This window comes from Onychostruthus taczanowskii, unplaced genomic scaffold (genome assembly GCF_017590055.1).
Source record: "Onychostruthus taczanowskii isolate IOZ18803 unplaced genomic scaffold, ASM1759005v1 scaffold95, whole genome shotgun sequence".
Lineage (NCBI taxonomy): Eukaryota > Metazoa > Chordata > Aves > Passeriformes > Passeridae > Onychostruthus > Onychostruthus taczanowskii.
In genome coordinates, this window is record NW_024507546.1 from 448,319 (window position 1) to 473,853 (window position 25,535).

The 25,535-nt window shown below is 40.4% G+C and overlaps 1 protein-coding gene across 6 annotated transcripts in view; it reads left to right on the plus strand.

Annotated features, from left to right (window-relative positions):
• Positions 1–25,535, plus strand: part of MPPED1 (metallophosphoesterase domain containing 1) — a 62,546-nt gene that overhangs the window by 26,440 nt on the left and 10,571 nt on the right. For all 6 annotated transcript variants that reach the window (XM_041426781.1, XM_041426784.1, XM_041426785.1 and 3 more), the window contains exons 4-5: positions 4,250–4,475; positions 23,486–23,601. In XM_041426781.1, coding sequence (XP_041282715.1) covers positions 4,250–4,475; positions 23,486–23,601 — 342 coding nt within the window. The remainder of the gene's footprint in view (positions 1–4,249; positions 4,476–23,485; positions 23,602–25,535) is intronic.

A 25,535-nucleotide genomic window follows, 5' to 3' on the forward strand; every position in this document is an offset into this window, starting at 1 on the left:
TAAAACTGCTAAGTTAAGGGTAAGGTAATGTGTTTCCAGAATGTTATTGCATATAAGGGGAGATTACAAAATGGAAAGGTGAAAATAAGGCAGGAGAGATAAAGAGCCATGTAGCCGAGAAGAAGGAAAAGGATGGGAGAAATATCTTATCCCACATTAAGACAGAGGCTGACAGAGTGGGTGGTGGCTTGGAGCCCCATTCCAAATTGGCAGAAGGCAAAAGTTGAATGTGGCTTGAAAGAGAAAGTTCAGAAGCCCAGGGCTGAATCTGAGCTAGTGTGCTTCTGATAGGATTTTGATTTGTAAATGTTTCATTCCAAATCCAAATCAGATGAAGTGGATAGAGGTTGATTATGGAGGAAAATAATTCATGTTTCTTGCAAATTAAACATTATGAGAGGAAAAAAGTCCAGTGTTTATTTTTGGGAGAAAAAAATTTTGCCTAGAAATGAAGTTTTTATTCACCCCAAAATATTTTAAATAGACATTTTGCTTCATTTTTCCCCCTTGGTAATGTCAGAAAGACTGTGTGAATTTCCAAATATAACCCATTCCATCCAAGTGGTATTTTAATACAGAAAAATATTTAGGTAGAATTTTTCCAACTGATTCTACTTGCAGTTTGTGTCCAGATTAGAGACATATTTTAGCAGAATCTTCTCAGGTGCCAAGAACAAAAGGATCCCTGGACTTTGGACAAAAACACTTGCCTTGTTTTGGCTGGTCAAAAGAAGAGATCAGACAAAAAAAAATGTAACTACCCCCAAATTCATAACTTTTCTTCTTTTTTATTTTGTTTGAATTTACATCTCTGACTCCCATAGCATATGTTTTTGCATGTGTTTCTTGGCACTCCTGAAGGGCAGATCTGTTTCTTACATGCTTCCTGCCTTATTTTTTTCTGGGGAATTAATTTTTTCCTGGATTTGTGTGCAGAATTCCTGTGACAGCCATAATTTTTCTTTAATATCATTGTATACACAGAGCTTCTGTATTAATACTGAGTTTGCTACCTGCCCACCAGCAAAGCCATATGCTAGAATCAAATGTTAATTGGTTATCAGTTGGGGATTTAGTCCTACTCATCTGCTAGATGGATAGTATGAGAAACTTACACCAGAGTTAATGGAACATACTCTCTAGTCTTGCTAAATTGCCTCTCTGCCATAGATTTTTTCCATTACAATCACAACACAAAATGAGGTTTGGATTTGTTTTAGCATTGCAGACTTTAAAATACTGATTTGTTTTCCAGTGTGGATTGACAGGAATCTAGAGAATCAGGGAGGATGGAAGGGACCTCTGGAGGACATTGAGTCCAGCCTCCTCCTCAAAGCAGGCGTGGTTAGAGGCCAGAACCTTGGTTAGAAACCGGAAACTTTGAGTGCCTTTGAGGGGGGAGATTTCCCAGCTGCTCAGGGCACCTATTTAACTTTTTTACCATCCTCATGGTAAAATGCTTTCCTTGTAGCATGTTCTCCCTTGTAGCTGTTGCTTCTTGTCATGCACCTCTGAGAAGGACTTGCTCTTGTTTTCCTGGGCTCAGGTGGTTGCAAACCAGCAGCAGGGTCTGCCCTGCATCGTCTCTGAATAGCCTCAGATCTCAGTCACTCCCCTCATCCCAACCACCTTGGCAGCTCTCTGATGGGCTTGCCTCAGTTTCTCAGTAGTTTTCCTGTCACTGAAGAGCCCAGGATGGGACCCCACCCTCCAAAGGAGGTCTCACAAGTGCTACAAGATCACTTCCTTTGTTCAGCTGGTTTCGCTGGTGATTGACACAGCCAGGGTGCCATGGCTCTCTGCAGAGTCTTTTTGAGTAAAGTTACTCCATCCTGGGTGCAGGTGTGGGAATAACTGGTGAACCTGGAAGTGGTTGAATTATCTGTGATCAAGAGCTGTTGAGATAAAAAATGGAAAAGTGTTTGTTCTAGGGCTGTACATAGGAACACAGCCACACAACAGCTCTAAGATTATGTGCCCTTGGGGATGTCCTGCATCTAGCCAAGGAAGCCAGGGCTACAAATTGTGCAGAGCTCTATTCCTTATACATAACTTCACAACAGCAGTGCCTAGGCAGGAACAAGATTTCAAAGATTTGTACCTAAGTCTGACTTTGTAATTCAAGAGCACTCAGAATAAAAAGCAAAGCACATTCTAAAGTCTTCCAAGGAAGGAAGTTTGAACAAAATACTGTTAAATCTATGAATAAGTAGCAGAAAATACCCTGTTAGTAAAAAAAATAAGATTTAAAGGGTAAAAAGTGTAGTTAAGGAGACAAAGAAAAGGAAATAATTTTACCAAAGCCTGGTGTGGAATAAAAGAATAAAACAAGTAACTGAGATGCATACTCCTCAAAAACAGTTTTTAATTGAAAAGCTGACAGACCTGTAACTACAGGAATGCCTCTGGCCGCCACTATAATAAATGAAACTGTACATTTAGAGTAATTTGCTAATTTGCCTAAGTAACACCCACAGACAGCAACATGACATAAATACATTAGTGGAAGCAACAACTATAACCAGCTCATACAGGTTCTTGGCTGGCAGATGGATGGATCAGATGAGCTGAAAGAGATTTACCAAACAGAACAGAAATGGAGCTGTGGTAACAACATTGTGGGATACAGGATTTCTTTGTTCCTTTAAGGCCTGAAGATGCTCATACATGTTGCAACATGAAAATACCATTTTTAACTTGTGTGTGCGTGTGTGCACGCACCTGGAAAGCTTGTACAGTTGGAGTACACATCTGCTAAATGCCAAGTGTTTCAGAAGCAAAACAGAGAAGTCTTTCAGGTAAATTATTGAATCTTGAAAATTTAACATGTAATTATAAATATCTGAAAAGAGTTTTTGTTAAATATTCTAAAGACACATAGGTATTTGGTCCATAGGAAAGACTGGAACCTGTACTATCAGCTTTCCTAATGCAGGTGTTCCAAGTGTCTGAAGCTTGTACTTCAGAGTCACCCATGTCTTCTTCTGGCAAAGTTCAGCTCTGTGTCACCTCCCTTAGGCTAGCACTGTTCTGTCTTCTGTTTCCATAGCTCTGAATCACACTGTTGCATTTTATTCTGAAGTCCTACTCATGCCAACTTTTGCCATTGCATACTAACTGGTTTTTTTGTGTTCTCTAAATAGCCTGCCTCCAAGTTAAGCTTGGGCCATCACGAAGGATTTTTGTGTTATCAACAATGCGTTTCTAAAATTAAAACCCAAAAAAATTGCTGTTATGCAAGGCGGGTTTAATTTTCAATAAAATACTTCTTTCTGGTCCCAGTCTCCTCTTCTGACTGTCTTGATCCTGATACAAATTAACAGTGCAGAAACAAAGCTAATGAATGCAGCTTTGCACAGTTTCTGTTTTTGTTTCCTCCCAGATGTGCTTAGGAGGTTTGTGCTGAGCTGTTTGAGACAGGCAATGCCAGCTCTCAGGGGCAGAATCCAGTGAATAACCAAATGCGGAGTCAGGTGAAAAGTTTCTCTTTCAGTGCTCCTCTCAGGAAGAGCCCACGTGTGTAGGCATATATATTCTTGCCTTCATCAGAAGGTTGTTCTAAGGTTTTTCACTAAATATGGGTTGTAAAATATTCTTGAACGTGAGTCACTTTAAATTATAGTTCATGGAGCTGAGGGAGTCACTGAGAAAATGGAGCAGGAAAAAAACCATGGGATAGAGGCAAAGAGTGAGATTTCACTGTGGGATGTGGATTTTTGACAGGAAAACTGAATCCATGCCTTGCTTGAGGGCTTGATATTAATGTCAGGGCAAAGACCCCTCTGGCTGACCCAAGTTCTGAGTGTCAGTACAGACTGACAAAGACCTCAGCTCTGGGAGAAAAGAGCTGACATGATTTTATGAAGCATTATGGCTGATCTTCTTTGAACCCTAATTTCTGTCAAAGAGTTATCATCACTGTCACAGTAAATGATACTTGCAGCACAAATGGCAATTAACTAGAAGTAAATAGTAGAGCAGAAGTCTGCAGACTGGTTTTTAAGGTTGATGAGTTGAAAGTAATTTCAACACATTAATGCTAAGCATGCTAAATCATCATGTGCCATGAAAAAGACAGTAATGTCACTTACCTGAAATCAGCAGGAATTACAATAACGTGTAGTAGGGGTAGGCTTGATTGTTTCAAATATGTGAGCATATTACAGGAACCGATAACACTTTGTCTATCTGTTTGCTTTTATCAGATTTTTTATAAAACAAGTAATTTGTTTGTTTTTCACTATTTTAGGTAGCCTGCCCTATGAATACAAGATTGTGATAGCAGGAAATCATGAATTGACCTTTGACCAGGAATTCATGGCTGACTTAATCAAGCAGGACTTTTACTATTTCCCCTCTGTTTCTAAGCTGAAGCCAGAGAGCTATGAAAATGTACAGTCTCTTCTAACAAACTGCATCTATCTTCAAGACTCTGAAGTGACGGTGAGGGGATTCAGAATATATGGCTCCCCTTGGTAAGCAGGTTTTTTAGCATACATTAAAAAAACATTGTTGATTGCTATCACATCAGACATTTTGTGTGCATCAGCTGTATTTGGATTGCTGTGTTAGGAAGAAAAGTAACACTCACTTTGATAAAGTTTTTATATTTTCTTGTAATGAATCATTCCTGTGACAAAACAATGTACTGTACTGTGGGTGTGGTTAGCCAAATAATGATGGGTAAAAAAGATGGTGTGCTCTTCAAACTCTCAGCCAGGAGTAGGTGTTTAACAGTCCATGCAGGGGGCTTTTGTGTCATAAAATATGTTTTCTCTCCTTGGTGAATTTATTTAATTACAGGTTAATTTTATTGCAAGGGGTACAGTCTTTTGACAATTTCCATCATACAAAAAATATTGGAGGTTCATTACTGTGTACAGTAGTCACTTAACAAGCTTATTTCAGCAACTCTGAAGTTCTTTTATTGCTTATCCCTCAGAATCTTGCTTTCTTTTTATAAAGTAATAGCTTTCCTCAAGGTCTAGCTGAGCTTCTAGAGTCAACAACTCAGTGGCAGCTTAATATTTCATGGACTTTGCTCTACTGCATAGTGATCACTTAGAACCCTTGACAGTATAGAAGGCAGATGGACTTTGGTTCCTGACTTCCTTGTATGTGCTGTTTCTGTGTCTCTTACTAATGTCCCATTGCTGTTTATTATTTCTGCTGATGGGCCTGTAAATTGGGTCTTTTGTGAGCATTTGATATATGTTTAAAATAAGTAAAACTGTATTTTAAAAGGCAGGGTTTTAAGGGAATATGCTATTCTTCTTTTTAACATCACATCAGGCTGAAATGTAGCAAACAAGTTGTCAAACCTGATGCATATACCCTGATGTGAATTTTCAGTGTGAATAAACTGTGAAATCTCTTGGATTTTTTTTTAATGAAAATTGGCTTTTTCCCATTTGGTTACTTGAGATGGGTGTTAATTTTGTCTAAGCATATTATTCTACATTTGTCTAGATTAGTTTCCCTCTTAAATGCACCCTTCTCTTTCTCCCTCTCAGGCTCTTCCAGATCTTTCTGGGTTTTTTTGTAACTTACCAACCGGCTGTATTGTTGTTCATCTTCCTCTTTTGTGTACAATGTATGGAGTCAATGTGCAGTTTACTTAATTTTCCACATTATTTGGGAAGATGTTAGATGGTATCAGTCCCAATATTAACTTCTGAGAAATGCCACTTGGCATCTTTTCCCATTTTGATTTTCAACTGTAAATACTGTAATTATGCTCTGTTTACAATATGTCTGGCAACCTCATATCTTCATTTCAGTGTTGGTAACCAGGCGCCATATTTCCAGTGTCAATAATAATTTTCCAGGCAGTGAAGTACCAAAAGTTGCATGGAAGTCTAGAGAAATTAAATTAAAGCAAAACACTATCTATAAAGTAGCACTATGTAGAGGCTAAAGGGAACCACTTGAACTTTCTGTGTGTGATTAGATCTGCAAAAAACTGTTGAGAAAACCTTTTGCCCACCCACTAACCCATAAATAATGTTTCTGTAAAATCAGCTCTACCACATTTCCTTTGTGCACAAATCTTGTCACTCTGCGCAAGTTGTCTGAGCTATCTGCCATGATCTGTCCTTGAAGTAAAAACAACGCTTTCCATCTTTTCTGCAGCTCCAGGTCATAGCTACACTTCCACACTCCATGTTTTACAATGCTGCTAAATCATCTCCCACCCCTTCATGGTCCAGGAAGTTGAGTGTTGCGAGGTCTGCTGGAGATACTTGCTTTCTCCATCTGGGAGAGAGTCTTGATGAAAGTCTTCCAGCCAAACTGAGTTTTTTTGCTCACTATTCAGCAACACAGAATGAAGTTTCCATGCCAATTGATGACATGTCCAGTGGAAACATCAACAGTAGCAATAAGAGCCCTTCATCAATCTATCAGCACAGCAGATGCAGAGTCCCATCAGCCAGGCCACCAGTCTTGGGAAGACAAACAGCTCTTGTGTGGGGATTTGACTAGCTGCTGCTGGATTTCAGGCTGTGGTACACTCCTGTGCCTAGTGAGCATCACTGTTCTTTGGCATTTCCGTTGCTATACTTTGTTTACCCTAAAAGTAGAGGTTTGTCATAGCCTCTCTGGGAAATCAATCTCACTTTCTTTCTGCATCATAGTAATGTAATCTCTAAAAAGATATGGAAATTTGCTGAATTTTGTATGGTGAATATTTTTTTTGACCTAGCATTAAAAAGCTAGTCCATTAGAAAATATTTATGAACATAGTCAAGACTTCAAAATTTAAAGTTCTTTAAGGTCTCAGACCTCCACAAGAAAGTCAAATTTCGTGCAGTTGCTTGTCTAATATCCTAAAATAATTTTCTTTTTCTGTTTTGAAAATATGCACTTAAACTTTCCATTTCTAGTTGCAGCGCTGACCTTCTGTCTTACATCACCTTTAGTCGAAATAATTAGAAGCTAGTGATATCCCTCATTCATAAAACACATTGATCAATCGTTGCAAAGTACTTTGAGAACACTGGAGTAAGGTCTGAGTAAAAGCCGAGTAGCATTAACTTAGTGTCTTTTGCCTGTAGTCATCTGCATTTTTATATATAACCTGTACACATTAGATTATACTTCTATTTAAAATGTTTTAATTGCAAATGAGAGCTTGATTGGTTAGTATAACATGCCAGTCTCTAAGGTCTTTTAAATATGTACCAGTTGTGTGTGGTTAAATATTTTTAATAGCACTTGGTATTTTGTCCTCTATTATTATCTAAAACCAAGTGGTTATTTTTAATTGCACAGAAGAAATGGGACAGTGTTTTGTCTCAGAAACCAATGCTCTAACTCTCCTGGTCTCCAAGGGCAAGAATTCAAGTGCCAGATTAAGCCTCTACTCACTAACGAAAATTTAACTGTCTTAATTGTTAATTACATAAGTGTTATCATTGAGCAGGGAGCAGCCATTTTGAAATGCCACTTGCAATGCACAAAAGCAGCTACTTAGGAATTAGTACATGCAAAATCTTGGACCACGGATTATCAGGAAGAGATATAGATGTTAAGGAGGAGAAGTGTGAAAACATTAGAAGTTTCTTGAGAAACTCAGGAATAACAAGATTTTAAAAGTGTCCAGAGCAATGCTGAGTGCAATGGGTAACTGTTTGGCCTAGGGGCATGATGCTTCTCACAGTGCATATGGGGGTGGCTGCCAGATCTGGATGAGCAGGACACCAGTAAGAATGCAATGTGCTTCACAGACTCCCAGGATGGCTCAGGCTGGAAGGGACCACAGTCGGGCAGCTGGTCCCACCTCCCTGCTCCAGCAGGGCCATCCCACAGAGCACAGGGTTGTGTCCAGATGGGTCTGGAATATCCCCCGTGAGGAGACTCCACACCCTCTCTGGACAATCTGTTCAGGGCTCAGTCAGTGCCCAAGGAAGAAGTTCTGCCTCCTGTCCAGGTGGAGCCTCCTGGGATCAGTCCCTGCCTGTTCCTCTGGTGCCATCGCTGGGCCCCCGGAGCAGAGCCTGGGTGCTGCTCGGAGCCCTCCCTGCACACAGGGACACCCAGGGCTGAGGGCCCCTCTCAGCTGGGGCTCCTCTGGAGGCTGGACAGCCCCAGCTCCCTCAGCCTTTCCCTGCCAGAGATGCTCCAGGCCCTAAATCATCTCTGCAGCCTCCGCTGGCCCTGCTCCAGGAGCTCCATGTCCCTGCTGTCCTGAGGAGCCCAGAGCTGGACACAGCTCTCCAGATGTGCTTCACAGAGCTGGGCAGAGGGGTGGGATCACTTGATGCACTTCCTTCAGTAAAGCACAGATGCTGGGTACTGTTGGGTCTTCTTCAGTATAAAGGCTGGACACCCTGATTTTTTTTTTTTGTAAAAAAATAGTCACAGGAAAATGCACTCTGGTTTCATCCCAGCAAAACCCAAGGCTTGGCCAGAACATATTTGCAGACCTGGAAACAATCTTGTGCAGACAGCAGTTGTAGTTGCTGTGAATGTAAAAGAGAAGACTTTAGTTCCTCAATAACATTTACTGTAAAATGGAAAGCTTCTAGTTGAAAAGTACTTTTAAACTCCCCTTTTGTTCTGAACTGTTATGAAGATAGACAAACTGGCAGATAGAATAACTCAAATAGTTCTGTGTAATAATTCCATATAATGTACTTGGGACTGCTAAGACATCCCAAGGATGAAGCCATTTTCTAGAGGGTTTTAATTTATTTTTCAGTAACAAAAAACCCCCACGTAATAGAAGTAAAAATATAGCAAGCAGGAACACCAGAGAGGTGGCAGAGAAAACCACCCTTAGGTGTTTCCAAGACAGTCATGGCTGACCAGATCTAGTGATGGTGAGAGGTAGTGAGTGGTAGGTTGGACAGGAACTCTCCAGAAGTCCTTTTTGAGCCATCTTTCTGTGATTCTGTCAATCCCACTATGGAGCTAGAACTGTGTGTGAGGCACATACCTGAAATGGGCAGGTATCAACAAAGGCCTTGCAACAGGGAGTTTGCTGTTGTTATCACACTCAGTAGATGGTCCCAACAGATGGTTCAGAAGTCAGGAAGCTGAGATAACAGCGGAAGCTTGAATTTGGATTTGAAGTAGAAGGTCTTTGTCATCAGAGAGCGTTCTGTGTTATCAGAGAGGGTATTAACTCTATGATGACATCATTCATGGAAAAATACTAAAAATTTATTAGTTAGTATTTGGGTTACAGATTTTCAGCCTTCTACTGTAGTTCATCACCCCCCCCCCAGTACTATGTTGCAGGTAAGACTTTTAGTACTAGCCACAGCTTGAAGACAGACTATACCACCCATTCTTGTTTCTGTAACTGCCAAAGATTTTAATTGCACAATTACACAGTGTTTGCACAAAAATACCTGATACATTCAGTGCACAAGATCTGCTGTGCTTGCTGAACGAGTCCACTGTATATTAATCCTTTTACAGTTGTTATTCAGAAATGCCCTGTAAAAACAAATGCCTATAGAAGTGCATGTGCATTTATGTATCGACGTGAGAACAGGTCTCTGAGGTTTGCAGAAAAGATGTGCATCTCCTAAAGGACAGGTATTCTGTGTGTATGCTCTGATCTGGTGAAAAATGGCAAGTGGCCTTTCTATTAAGAAGTAGATGATTGTGCATTAGTGACAGGATAAGAGTACACATTTTACTTGATAGTGCAAAACAAATGCAAGTAGAAGAAGGAGAAGATATTTTTCTAGCTTTCCATAATATTTTTAAGCAGATGTATATAGCTGCAGGAGAAACTAAGGTCTTCCTGCTTTCAAACAGGCATGCAAGGTGGCAGGAGAGCATTTTATCTCTTTCCATTTTCCACCATATGGGAAAGGAAGGGACAATCACAACTCTCTTGCAAACACGTGACAGTTCCATTATTCTAAATGACATATTGGTCTGGATAACTTAAAGAAGCCCTTTTGGATGAGATTGCCTCCAGACTCATTATCCAGAGTGGACTTTTACTTGGCTTCAATTTTCTGGAGGGATCTATTCCTGTGAAACAGAACTTCATTTTTCTTTTTGCAGAAGTACTTTTTTTTTTTCCTAGTGTCTGTGTATTCTCATTTCCTCCTTCATTCTTTTGTTAAAGACCTTCTGAACTACAGAAACTCTTAATTTCCCAGTCAAGGAATATGTGAGAGCAAATATTAATGTCAGCCTAGAAAGCCATTTGTGACCATTTGTCCTGCAGTGACAGATGCCTGGGCTGGACTCCAGGGGTTTTATAGCTTCCCTCCAATTGAACGTTGATTAGATTTGGCCTGGCATGTTTACACATGGACCAACAGCTCTGGTGCCACATTATTTTTCCAAAATTGGGAACTGAGGGAAGAAAGTAAGGTATGTGGGGAGCAGTTTCATTCTGTTAAGTCTTGTTTTTGTTGAGTTTAGCAAACTGGGTGAGGCCCATCATGTGAGCTCTGGCTTTGTCAGAGAAGATGGATGAATTCCTTCCAGTCTAAAGGACATCACCATGTAGGTTGCATCATCATCCCCCTTTGGCTGGAGAGCTGGAATTTGGTTCCGACCTGTTGTCCCTTTCTTGGTGCACTGCAGTTGTCTGGACTATTCCAGCCAAGTGTCTTTATTCAAGTTGTGCATCCAGTGTGGTTGTGCGTAGCTGTAGGGGTGTAACTCTTGTCTCAGTTGTTATTTTCTTGTCTGATTTGTGTTTTATCATAGAGTAGGTAACTTTGTTATTTGACTCCCTGTAAAATGTTCTGTTTCTTCTTTCTGTGTGTGTGTGCACATGTGCATGTGCACTTTGCATAGAAAGGCTGATAACTGCCATGTGTAATCAAAACAGTTTCAAAGAGCATGCAAAGGTCCAAACTGAAACAGCCTTATTTTGGTTCCACGCAAACTCCAGGCCTAGGTCTCCATTTCAGTGCCTTCCTCCTCCATCTTTTCAAGAACAGCTCTTTCATTCCTCACTGAACTCAGTTTCCATCAGCGAAGATTTATAGATTCATTTCATGAGAGGGACACGCTTTCATTTTGCCAGTGATGAATCACCTAGTGTTTACTTTCTGGGACCTTGTACAAATTTTTAGTCATTGAGGTGAACATCAATTAAAATGAAACTGTATTAAAATAAAATAGTGACTTCATTTAACATAATAAACCTCCCAAGCTGGGAGTGTGGCTTCCATATAGAGCAGCAGCAGCAGCTCAAGGTGTTACACTGTGGGTTTCACTTCCCAGAATTCACAGAGAGTAAGAACTTCTGCCTCAAAGTGACCATTCCAATTCTTAGTTCTTACGTCCCCTTTCAAATCAAAAAACCCATTTAGCATCTTCCACATAACAAAAATATATAGGGAATCAAATGTTTTATTACTGGACCAAACCATACTAGATTTTTTTCTTAGTAAAATACTTGATCCTTTTATGTTCTTTTCATACCGCACCCTCACTTGGTCAAAAGATAAAAATACAAATAACTGAAGTGCACTTGCTTCTGTACTGTTTCCTAAGGAAAATTCCCTCTAAAACTCTTCCAAACTTCAGATTAAGTAGATTTCTGAGCAGGTGGCTTGTTTGCATGTCTGTGCTACAGTTTTGTTTGGATGGATGCAGAAATCCTGGATGTGAATGAATTATAGACTGCTGGGTTTTGGCTGCTCAGAAATATGTTTTAGAAGTGGTAGATGTTCCCTGATTGTTAAAGTTGGGAACTACTTGGAGTTGTTTTAATTAGTGACTTTGAGGCAGGCAATAGAAGTGAGTAATTTAGGTAGACTTGACGTGGTTCTTGAAAAAAATGAAAGTAGTCAATGGGAATAATAGACTCTACCCACTATTTAGAAATGAGGCATCTCAGGTTTCAGAATTTTTTGAGAGAAGTTTGGCATCTAAGCCTACCTGATGTGGCTGTTTTACTGTGGTGAGAGTGCTGAAGATATTTTATTTCAGGCATTCAGTATAGGGTAGGTAAGACATGACAGATGTGTAAGAAATAGCAACATGTTCAGAACAGAGAAAGAAAACTTCATCATCCTGTTAAAATATATTGTCAGTCTGAGGCACGTAGATACAGATTTAATTGTATTTTAACAGAATGCTGGAGGGTTTTTTTTTTCCTCTTTCATACTTAAAAGAAGCCATTTTCATTTTGGAAGTGGTGCTTCTAAACTACTTAAAACCACAATGCACTTGTAGTTTAGTCTGCAGCATATGGAAGATCATAAGCATGGTTTTTCCTGAAAAAATTATTTTGATCTATTAAGCTCAGCTGTTCAGGGAGAGTGGTGTGGAGAACTGAACAATACTGAACTTCTGGAGTGTGAAAGGTCTTCCAGTGGCAGAAAGTGAGATTTAACGTTCTGTCTGTTTTACCATAAGGAATGGATAACTGGATCATTTTTCTTCTTATTTTTTCTTTTGTTTTAAAAAAAAGCTCAAATTGGTGCATTTGATGTGATAAATTTGTGTTAGAAAGCAGTTAATTTTCTGCATGACTTGAAAATACAGGAGATGTGAATGCCATTCAACAGGCTCTGAGTATACAGGTGCTATTGCTTGTGTCAGCAATCATACTGAATTCAGGAGAGGTCTTTTTAATGAATGCTTTCATACAAATTAAGTGACTGAAATTAATTAGCAAGAATTGTTAACATTTCTGAAAAAAGTGCATGGAAGAAAATAAAAATTTCTTAACTCCAAGTGAATTTGCTATATCATGTTGAACGAGTATAGTTGTTATCAGCTATATAAACTCTGCAATAGGTATGTGAACAAACGAAAATGTAGACTGAAATACACCTATTGTAGTCCACAAATACCATCACAGTCAAACCAATGCAGTGAATTCTAGTTATTAGGTATTCCTGAGTCACAGCAGTTTAGAATATCACTTTTTTTTTTCTTTTCTTGTTGATGAACATTCCAGAAAATGTTTTCTCTCAAATAAAATTTCTTCTCAGCATTGCCTGGGGCTGAGGAGTCTAGAACAGTTCAATCCCAGAGCATCACAACAGAGGAAAATCAATACTTTAGACACCTCTTGCATGTTGTGTATTAGGGATATGGATCAGTTCCTTAACACATTTCACTGACCTCTTGCAAGGGGAGTTCAAGCAGTTAATGAAGCCAAAAGTGCTTTGCATCCAGTTTGCAGTAGAGCTCTTCCACCGTGTGTGTACAAGTGTGCAGGACACACACGTGCATGTATGCTGAATGTAGACCAGAAATTATGTTGATTTCAACATAACAAGTTTGGGCAAATCCTATTTCTTGTAATGTCTGAACACTTTGTGTGGCTTTGGATTTCTTCATGTGAGTGGAGATTGGCATTTACTTGCTTTTCAATGCTCCTCGCTTTAGTTAAATTTGAGAGCAGTTGAAAAATATATTGCTTTAATTTAATTAGCTTGGTAGGAAAAAGTCCTTTCTTGGGCAGTAATTATTAGTTGTGTATTATTAAAAGGAAGTAGTTCACGTTCAGTTACTTAGCAAAAATAATTGAATCTTCTGATCCAGTAAACTAGCTCACTTTGGATTCAGCTGGTTTTTAATTTAAGACCTGTAGAAGAGGAGACCTGTAATCTCACTATGGGGAATTGGCTTCACTTTCCTGCAGTCCATAAACCACAAGAGTGAAATTGCTATCCCCCACAGCAGTTTTCTCTTTATTTTTCACATTTGCTTGAAAGTTTAATTTTATGAGACAGAGCTGATTTTAAAGTGCCTTTTTTTTTGTTGTTGTTGTTGTTTTGCTGCTTTATCCCCCCTTTTTTTTCTCCATGAACAAAAGGACTACCATCTCTATCTGTTGTCTGAGCTGTGGTCCCAAACAGCAGCAATTTCAGGATGTTTCAAAGATGTAAACACAGTTGGGCACTTCGATGAGCCCTTTGGCAATATTCCAAGAGAAACACAAATAGCCAACTAGTTTGGAGTGGGTCTATGTGGAGCTGATTCTCAGCTGGAGTAGTTTGGCAGTGCTCCACCAGCTTTCGAGCCATTTACACCTGGTGAGAATCAGCCTCCCTACTCAGTGGTAGCTTGTATGTATGCATTTTCCCCAGGTTTTGACACAGTAAAGGTGTTACTACATCAAGAAAGAAATGGTGGCTCCACATGAACTGCCACTGGCACAGAAACCAATTGTAACAAAGTTGTCTGAGTTCTTTCTCTTTCCTCTGACTGGATTTTAAGGGGAAAAGTAATTTATCACTTCTGAAACTGGTTTAACATCAGAACACTTCCTTTGGAATTGCTGTTCATAAATTATTTCATTTAATAAATTAGCATTGTTTAAAATGAATTAAAATGAGGATTTTTCTTCACCACTAAGAAAGCAGAGAAAATTGGAAGCAATCATAGAATTGTTTAGGTTGGGAAAGGCTTCTCAGATCAGTTCCAAACATAAAACAAGCACTGCCAGGGCAAACACTAAACCCTGTCCCTAGGATCTGCACATCTTCTGAACCTCCAGGGCTAGTGACTCAACCACCTCCCTGGGCAGCCCCTTCCAATGCCTGAGCACTCTTTCCATTACAAAATTCCTCCTGATGTCCAACCTGACCCTCCCCTGGCACAGCTTGGGGCCGTTTCCTCTCATCCTGTCCCTTGTTCCTTGGGAGCAGAGCCCTATCCCCCCCCAGCTGTCCCCTCCTGTCAGGGAGTTGTGCAGAGCCAGAAGGTCCCCTGAGCCTCCTTTTCTCCAGGCTGAGCCCCCCCAGCTCCCTCAGCCCCTCCTGGTGCTCTATACCCTTCCATAGCTCCATTCCCTTCTCTGGACACGCTCCAGCCCCTCAATGTGTTTCCTGTCCTGAGGTTCCCAGAAGTGCCCCAGGATCTGAGGCGTGGCCCCAGCAGTGCCAGCCCAGGGGACAGTCACTGCCCTGGCCCTGCTGCCACACCAGGGCTGGCACAGCCCAGGTGCCATTGGCCTCCTGCCCCCCTGGGCACCCCTGGGCTCCTGTCGAGTGCTGTCCCCAGCACCCCCAGGGCCTTTCCCAGCTTTCCAGCCCCTCTGCCCCAGCCTGGAGCTGCAGGGGGCTGGTGTGACCCAAGGCAGGACCAGGCCCTTGGCCTTGTGGAATCTCAGACCACTGGCCTGGGCCCATGGATTCAGCCTGTCCGGATCCCTCTGCAGAGCCTTCCTGCCCTCCAGCAGATCCACACTCCCACCCAGCTGGGTGCTGTCCATGAACTGACTGGGTGCGGCCTCAATTCCCTTGTCCAGATCATCAGTGAAGACATTAAACAGGACTGGCCCCAGTGCTGAACCCTGGGGACCCTACTGGTGCTGATCCCACCTGGATATGGCTCCATTCCCCACCAGCCCAGTTTTATACCCAGTGAAGCAGGGCCCACCCAGGCCATGAGCAGCCGGTAACTCCAGGAGAATGTGAGGGAGACAGTGTCAAAGGCTTTCTAAAGTCCAGGGAAACACATCCACAACCTTTCCTTCGTCCGCTGAGGGGGTCACCCTGTCACAGAAGGAACTGGCTGGATCAAGCAGTAGCTGCCTGTCCCAAACCCGCCTTAGCTGGGGCTGATTCCCCAGCTGTCCTGCATGTGATGACACTGTTCTTGGGTGGATCCCATCCAGCCCCATAGACTTGGGTGTGTCTCAGTGGTGTAGCAGTCGCTGACTCTTTCCCCCTGGATTATGGGGCTCCATTCTGCTCCCTGTCCTTGTCTTCCAGTTCAGGGCCTCGATACAATGAAAACAACCAGTCTTACTGTTAAAGAGTTAGACAGAGAAAGCATTGAGTACCTCAGCTTTTTGCTCAGTCCTTGTCGCCATGTTTTCCCCTGTATCCAGTAAAAGATGGAGATTCTCTTTGGCCATCCTTTTGTTGCTGATGTATTTATTTTTTTACTGTCTTTTACATCAGTAGGCAGATTAGGCTCTGTCTGAGAATTGGCCCTGCTACTTTTTTCCCTGCATAACCCACAACATCCTTTAGTCTTCTTGAGTTTCTTGTCCTTCTTCAGAAGGTCTTAAGTTCCCTTTTTTTTCCCTGAGTTCAGATAAAGCTCTCCGGATATTACAACACAGGTTTGCACCTGTGTGTGTCAAATATTTCTCTATTGTGTAATCTACATCAGAGAAGTACATTTTAAAGGTATTTCAGATTCCTGGATAGCTGAAGGATAGCTGTTAAACATGTACATTTTTAGTATAGAAAGTTATATTGCAGCTCTTTGTTTCCACCACTGCACTGTGGAGTGAATTTAGGACTGTGGGAAAACTTAAACATGGAATTTAGGAATGCTTGGATTTTGGTCACTTCCGGTAGACACATGGCATATGAAGTATCAGTATGTGCTTTTTTAAACAAGAGGTAAGTTCATCTGTTGCTAGATTGGAAGCACTAATAATAATACACTTCATGCATATATGCACACATGTTGCATTAATTTATTAGTTTTAGAAGCATTTTCATGCTTGTTTAAATCAAAAGGAATTTGAATTTTCTAAGTAAAATAAGGTTAAAAAATAAAAAGGGAGGAAAATCAGAAAATTACTGGCAGACAGTCCATATGGCCTGATCACTCCTGGTATTTTGAGACAAGAATGTAAACCTGGTGAATTACTAAATGGAGTAACTCTTGTGCCCAACTGTAACTGTGGGGGCTCAGTAACTCAGTGGCTAATATGAGAGCCTTTTTTGTTGTTTCTCAGGGCACCCATTACATATCCTACATATTTTAGTCATGTTTCACCTGAGAGAGCCCCTAAAAGGGGTATTCCAGCTCCCCAGATGGCCAACACCTGCAGTGTCTTAGCAGACTACAACAAATACCAGCTAGCTGGAAGTGTGGAAGAACATACTTTTTGTTCAGCTGTCTGGGCATCTGACAGTGAATAACCATAAATATGCCATGCATAGATGGGCATCAATTTTTTTTTTCCTTCTGGGCTGAGCCCTTCATGTAGGTTTTACATTTAAAATGAGATGGTGACTGAGAACAGAGAGGCAGTTAACTTCTTTCCTAACCCTTCTTTCTGTGGCTGCCAGCTATCAGTATCTCAAATATGGGCTGGATAACCTGGCTGTATCTATAGTTTTACATCCTGACAATTCAAGAGACTGGAGGAACAGGCTCTGAGACATCAGGAACTCAAGACCTTATCTCTGCATTAAATCCCTAAGACTGTTCTGAAAGTCTGTACAGTTCTGCATCTGCACCCTCAGCATTGAATCTTTTGACTAATTATTCCAAATTAGCTTCTACCTTTGTTTGCTTTATTATTTTTAAAAAATATCAGATGGGATATAACAATTTTCTTTCCAGAATAATGAGATAAACTGTCTGCATTTGGTACTAGCATATTTTAAATTCAGTCTTTCATTAATTTTCCTCCTTACCTGTTACCTTTTTGTTTTCTTATTATGAAGATAAAGTAGATTTCATTTTATTTTTCATTGTTTTATAACAGAGTAATGTTTAGAAATGATCAGTTCCTGTTAGTCATAGCTCATTCTTTCTTCTTTGCAGAGATGTATGAAATCCTTTACTAAACAGAAGATAAATTATTTCATGTGTAACTCAAATTGCAAGAGAAATAATTACTGACAAAGGGCCATACTCAGATTTTTATCATTCTTTCGTTTGTGAAAACAATAATTAAATTTGATTCAGAGTTTCAAGAATGACAACCTTGGATGCAAAGCAAGTAAGGCAAACTTCCCCATGGAAGCAGAGTTGTGTGTTATGGCCAGTAGAGGACCTGAGTTGCATAATTTCCATTTATTAGTTATAAATATAAGGCCTTAAATTTCATTTAAAATTATCTGGCTTCAATATTAAGAATGAAAAAAAAATTAAATTTCTTTTTTGCACAGTTTAATTCTTTTTGCCCACTGCTGTTCTCTAAAAATCACACCACCCTTGCCTCTCTTACATCACAGTTACTCATAATACAAATCTTCTCATGCTCCTGAAGATTTCTGAAATGTGCTTTTCCTTAGATCTCAGTTATGTTTGGCTTAGATGCCCAGTTGCTGAAAGAAATTTCAAAGCCTATAGATAAACAGTGCCCTGCTGGTCAGTCTTAGCACCAATGGCCTGATAGCTGCTTTTGTCCTTTCCCTTCCTGCTTTGGATGCCCTTTTGCATGCAAGGAAGAAAAGATAAAAAGGTCTGTGTTATTTCACAGCTACTTTAGATGAAATGGCTGATACCAAAAAAAACCCCAAAAATATAAATTTTTGTAAATGTTTACTTGGAGAGAAAGTAGAGTTAAAAATAATAGAAATACTCAGTAAAATAGTTAATTACTTACTGAGGAAAGGCTAAAAAGGCAAATGGAGTGATTGGATAGATTCAGCTTATGCAGTGCTGGGAAATGTAAAAATATGAACACCTGAGGAACCTGCACGCCAGGGAAGCTATGCAGTGTGTATAGTGCTGTACACCCATATTCACAGGACTGTAGCTCGTTATGATAGTAAGATGATATCAAGACCAGGAAAAATGAGACTTAAATCTCCAACAGGGAGTTTTCTTGGGCTGGAAATCAGGGTATGTTGGAGTTTTGCTTGTTTGCCACTGTGGAATCTGCTTTTCATGCTCCATGGCCTTTGACTAGTCACTTTTGCCAGTTTGGCTTTCAGCATGGGTAGCCCAGTCTTCTAAATATGGAATATTTGCTTTTTTCAGGAAGAGGAGCAAGGACTGAGAAAGGTGATTTGGTCCATTCTTTTCCCACTGAGCTTCTTGACAGTCACCAACCAATATCTGTTTATTTTCCTGTAGGAGAAAAATGACAGCTGTTGTGGAGAAAAGACTGGAGCAAGTTGCATGTGTTTGTGAACATTTGAAATTTATTTGGTAAGCAAAAGAATTCTAGTGAGAGAAGTTGGCTTCCAGCTGCAGAAAAATAAAAGATTTTTATAGGAACAGTAGAAATTAGGAGGTACAATGTGTTTCAGTTCTGCACTTCTTGTTACCAGGGTGTTTGCAAGATGCTGCCTACCAATCGCATTGAAACACCACTGCTGTTCAGTCAAACCACCCGGAGCTCCCTGTGGTTCCTGGGCTTTCCCCTTGAAGTCAAAGAGGGTAATTGGTGCCTGCTGGTGGCAAGATTTGTGTTACTCAGCTGGGCAGCCTAGAGGCAGCTGCTGCAGTAAATCTTGCAGCTCTTGTGTTAGCTGACACCCTCCAGCCCTGCAGGCAGTGCCAAGGCGGGAGTTGTTTCTGGAAGTGCCACTGGTTTTCTGCCGTTTGTTTCCAGGGGTGTGCAGGTACTGTGAGGAGTCCCATTGAGCTGGAAAGGAAGGAAGCTATTCTTCGAGTTAAAAGGTTGAAATTGAATCAAGGCAATGGAGAATCAAATTTCAGTCTTTCATTGCTTGTAATAGAAAAATCCATGTGCATTGATAGTTCTCCCCAGTCAAGTATTCCTTGTTTGTAGGGCTGCCTGTCAGATTGAGATGGATACCACTGGTTTGAAAATGAAAAACCTCCAGTTTTCATATAAAGGGCAGGTCAGATATGTGTGGTGCATCCCCACCTTTTGCAGCAGATCACATGTAAAACTAAGTAAAGCCCCATTTAAATGACAAAACAATTCTTGGGCTACATGTTAGCTCTTTCCCATAATAGCTGAAGAAAAGAAAAAAATCCTAATAAATAATTAGGGTGGTAATATGTTTGACCATTATTTTTTTAGTATTACTTTTTTCTGTTGCTATTATAACAGAAATGATCCTTTCAAAGACAACTAAAATGCTAATGATAGCTAAGAAGGTCATTCCTAGGAGGTTAAACTGGTTTAATTAGAATTTATGAAAAGGTTACTATAGGAGTGCAGAAAGATGTTAAGGGGTTAACCTATAAGAGATTACATTGTAGTCAGTGTTCTGTTAAAATTTGAATTAATTTTTCCCATGGGTTTTTCACATTCTAATTTTCAACTAAATGAGACATCTGTTTCAGAAAAGGAAAATTTGCTATGGTTGTCATAGCAACTATCATTCTGTAAGAAAATTATTCCAATGGTTACTTTAGAACAGAAAGATAGAAATTCAGTACATAAAGCAGCATCCGATTCTAGCACAAACTCTGATAATTCAGCCCTTTTTGTGTGGCAGATTATTTGGCCTCCAAAACTTGTTCAAATATTTTAAACATAAGGTTAATTGTGCTGTAAACAAATTCACCTCTGATATATTTTCCCCCTTGAATCTTACATGTAGACAATCATTATTCTTATCAGAATAATAAACCAGCTGAATTTCAGTAGGGTGTTGGAGACACTCAAACTGTTCACTTGAAAAAGGTAAGACCTAAATCAAAGTACATTTCTACAGATGAGTGCTTAACTTCAAAGGTGAAATACATTAATGGTGTATGTCTTTAATTGCCAAATAAATTTTCCTTGGGTTGGTTTCTTTTTTTGTGACGATAGTGGATTTTTCTCTTGCAGAACATACATAACAATATTTTCTTTGTCAAATGTAATATTATTGAAAAATACATTATAAAAATAATTTCACTTTTCCTGAGTAAGCACTATCTGCAAATACAGAAATTCTGTACTTGATATAAAGAATTTAACTTTGTTTTCAGATTCTGTCATAAATGCAAATTTTATACAAAGTTGTCTTTCCATGATATCCAGGTCATGGGTTCGTTAATGGGTATTAGAGAAGAAGGCTTTTTCCCTACTCAGAAACTTTTATAGCTGTTTTGTAATAAATTTTCAGAAGAAGGGGCTTGAGGATTTATAAAATCCCTACATGCTTATAATGGTATTTGCTTTGGGGGTGGGGGCACTGAAGTGTGTGATTTGTCTTTCTTCTCTCCAATGTAAAGCATGCCAGCATCCTCCACTGAATCCTTTCTTGGACCTGGGGTATTTTTTCTTTTTTTTGCTAGAAATATTCCAGACATTTCCTTCCATCTCAGGATTGTCACAAAAGACAGCATAATGGCAAATCACACAAGTTGTAACATCTCCCCTTCACAAAAGAACAGCTCCAGCATGCATAACTTACCAGCCCCACTGCCGTCACCACAAAAGGAGCAAGGGAGGGAGGAGGGAGGAACGGGGGAAAGTGCTTCTTGTCTTAATAAGCAGATCATGCCTATTCATAAGGGGAAATGGGCTTTTTTAGAAGGTGGCTGTGTGTAGTCCAGCCCTGGTAGAGGCAGGCAGAAGCTCTCACAGCTGCCTATGTGGTTTGTGGTCATCTGGATTTCAGCAAGATTAAGCTGACTTCTGGTGAGACCTGTGGCAGTCATGAATACTACTCTTTAAAAATGCTTCGTTGTAGACTTAAAATAATTATTTTGCGAGGTTTTGACCTGTGCTTCTTGGGCAAACACTGATCTTTCCCCTTGGTTTCTTTTCTGTGTCTGGCATACCTATGGGACAGTGCTTCCCCTCGCTTCCCATCAGAGACCCAGGGACAGTACTGTCCCTGCCCACCCCAGGCATATCCATTGAAACTGTCAGTGACTTAAAACACATGATTTACTGTGCTGACACTTCTTTTGCCACCTATTTGCCCTTGCAAATATTTTTGTCAGTGAGATCTTGCAGCAGGAAAACGTGCTCTGGGCCTACAGACAATTTGCCCAACAGTTGTGTATTTTCATCTTGGTGAAGAAGAATACTTGGCATGTTGAGTGTGGAATGCAATCCCAAGGCAGGAAAGGATGAAGGGTTTAGAAAAAGGCTAACCACTGTATATTTTTATGAAGCCTCCCACTTCTGTAATAACCAAGCGCCTCACAAACATCAGGTTTTTTATTTTCGAGGCATTCCTGTGTGGTAAAAATAATTTCCTTACCTCAGTGGTGAGCTGATGTAAGGAGGGGCAGATCCAGCTCCACAGAGCTTGTGTGGTTGCTGTGTGGCAATGTCACATGGTAACATTGCTGGTACCTTGCTGCACAATAAGCTAGTTAGGAGAATCCCATGATTGTGTAGGAAAAGACCTCTGAGATTATTGAGTCTAGTCATAAACCTGATGCCACTAAACCATGTCCCCAAGTACCACATCTGCACATCTTTTAAATGCTTCCAGGCATGATGACTTAGCCACTTGACCTACCAGGGAAGAATTTTTCCCAATATCCAATCTGAACCTCCCCTGGTGCAACTTTAGGCCATTTCTTCTTGTCCCATTTATTGTTACCTGGGAGAAGTGACCCAATTCCCACATTTCTAAAACCTCCTTTCAAGAAACTTTGGAGAGATAAGGTCTCCCCTGAGCCTCTCTCTAGATCCTGGCAGCAGGAAGGTGAGGAAAGGCTGCTTGGATTGCTGAACAGGTAACCAGAAAAGTGTGAGTTTGTGGCCTGATGTGGGGATGAGTCTTTTTCTTAGCCAGCTGCCTTGGCCTGAGCAATGTTACTCAGAATAAGATTTGTGCTTCACTGCTAGTGCTGTTAGCATTTCTCCTTCACACACCTTCTTTACTTTCTTCATCACAGCTTCTGGAGGCTGGGACATATGTTTTTGGTCCCAATAGCAGATGTTTGAAGTTTCACCTTTTATTTTTTTCCCTGGGATGCCTGTTTCTCAAGACCCTGGTTGTCCAGGGCATGTGATAAAGAGGCAGGGGATGAGAAAGAAAGCCTTTCAGTCATCAGTAGTTGAGCCTCTTTTTGTCTGTTGAAGAAAAACCTTTTGTTCATTGTTCTTCAAATATGGGTATGGCCACAGGATGCCAGTCAAGAAATTATTAAAACTTCCAGCCTAAAACTAACCCCTAAATTTTATAACCTAGAACTGGAGCCTAGTCAGCAAGACATAGCTAACACTGTGATATAATTGCTATGAAGTATAGTTTTTTAATCAATGGGATAGCAAGATACCGATAAATTATGTTCTGACTGGCAGTGTTACAGTCCTGCTGCTCCATGATGAGCTGCTCCATGAGCACATTTTTAAAAAGGTAAATGCCTGTCTGATAAGGAGTCCTGAATATGGAAAGTCTTACTTAAAAGCAAGTCAACACACCAGAGGACAGAAGAAATTTGTGTGTAAGAGAAGCAGCAGCATTCCTGTTCTGATGGGATGTGTCCAATTAAGGAAACAAAGTAGCAGAGATTATGTCTCTGACTTTGGAGCAGGATCTGTCATGGTGCCAGGGTCTGTCCTTGTCCAGCTGGTCATAGGCTAAGGTCCAAACATGCTGGGAGCCAATGTGAAACATAAATCACATGGAGGTGTCTGAGACAGCTGTTCTTCTAAATGTTGTAAGAGTCAGCATGATAATCCACACATGGAGATCTTGGTATCCAGGGCTTGTAAGTAGTTGGAGTAATACTGTGAATATTTTACTCTGTGCTGTCTACTGAAAGCAGGGAGCACTGCTCGTTTTTGCTGTACAAGTTAAACTACACTGCTTGTATGGAAAGAGAGGATTATTGTGCACACAAAGAAGAAAATGAATGCTGTTTGTGTCTTCAAATTCCGTGGTAGTAAAGAGTCAACCTCAGTATTTTAATTAGATAACCAGTACATGGAAGTAGCACTGAAGACATTCTCCTCCTCTCTTGGCAGGCAACCTTGGTTTTATGGCTGGGGCTTTAATCTTCCACGAGGCCAAGCACTATTAGAGAAATGGAACCTTATTCCAGATGGAATAGATATTCTTATAACACATGGACCACCTCTCGGTAAGAAAATAATAGTGTCTTAGCTGTGTATTTCAGATGATTATATGGTAACTGATGGCTCTCCTTAGAAAAAGAGTGCAATCCTGACTTACAAAAGTCAAAAGCAACATGCATACTGATTTCAGCAGCATCAGAACTTCAGCTTATGATTACCTGTGATATCTCTGCTCAGTGGCAGGGAATTAAATAATGGCTTTAAAAATAAAATGTTAACACGTAAAGCCATAATGAACTTTACAAATATGCAGGGTCTAGTTTTCCTATGCACATCTCTGATCTGCCACTGGTGAAATTACTAGATTGAAAGCATGGAGCCTGTTTGAAGAGAAATGCAGGATGAGGATTTTTTTTTTTTTATCACTTTCTCCCTGACTTGCTACTGCATTCTCCCACCAACAAGTACCCAGAATCTCTTTTTTTCCCCTCATCATGCTGACTTGGTGCCCCTTCTGCCTCACAAACCCAGATGCTCCACATTGTTTGCCTGTTCGTTGAACAGGATGGTTGAATTGCTTATCTGCAGTACAATTTGGCAACATGAACAGATAAAAAAAACAATTTTGCTTGTGCGTTTTCTGTTATTAAGCTATCTATCTAAAAGAGATTTCTCGTATTCCTAGAAAATTTTGACATTACCTTTGCTACAGAAATCACACAAACTTGTCCAGATTCAGTAAAGGCTTAAGGCTTTTAAGCTTTTTTTAAATGTATTTAACATATAGCAGTCTATATTTAATGTGACTGTGTGTTTGACTCTCACTAATTTAATAAATGGGCATGAACAAGAAGCATGTACTCAAGTGTTCTGCTGAGCCTTACTGTGTTTTGTGTGAAAAGAAGGTAGTTGGTTTCTTTAAACCTTTAGATTCCCCAATTTCCTGAAGCTAAAACCCTCATCTTCCACCCTTTCTTCTCTTTCAGAGCTTGGAGGAGAAAGTATCTCAAGGGTTTGTGTTTTGTTTTCTTTAGAAAGACATGTTTGCATCCCACTGCTCACTAATCCTGGGGGAAAGTAGTTCTTTGTTAGCAGAGTTTCTCACAGTTAGGGGTGTGTGTTTTGATTCTTCACCTAAGTGGAGTCTCATGCCGTGCCATGGACTGATTTTAATATGAGCCTGCATTGTAAAAGTGGATGTCTAAAATAAGTGTTTCAGCCCCCAGATAATCAGCTCCAAGCCATTGGTATGGGGGTCATCCCTGCTAGGGTCCAAGGCACAATGCTGTGTCTTTCATGTAGTTTTATTTATAAGTCGTATGTAAAACTTTTTCAGAAGCTTTTTCAGCACTTTGAAAACCTCTTTTAAAGCCAGCTGGCCAGCTGTAAAACAATCCAACCTTCAGCTGACTGAAGAGTCACTTGAAATCTAATGTTGGAAAGTGGAGAGATTCCACTGCTTTAGCCACCAGGCCTCACCAGTAGCCTCAGGCATCAGCAGAGGGAAAAGGACCCCTAAAGAGCACTGCAGAGCTAGCACTCAGCAGAAAGACTTTAATAATAAATGTAATAGTAAATTTAATAATTGAAAACTAAATTAATAATTGCAATAATTCTGAGGAAGTGCCACCCCTCCCCAGTGATTGTAATGGAGTAATGTGAATTCCCCCCATTTCCATGACTCAGTATGTGTTTGTAGGGTTTTTTTTCTTTTAATTGTTTGTCTTCAATCATCCTCCAAAAATTTCCTTTTTTTTTAGAAGTTCCTGTTTCTTTGTCTCTCTCTTATTGATGCATTAATAGATGGCTCAAGCACAGAACCCTCTGCCTGAGGGTAGGAGCTGTTGGTCTCCCTGACACCCATGGCAACAAATATATGACACTTCAAAGAACTTGGCACTCTGCTTAACTTACAGAACCACCTCATTGTGCAGCTCTGTCCACAGACCCTTTGGGAGACAGGATCCTTCTTGACCCCCCCACTCCTCCCCCCCCCCCC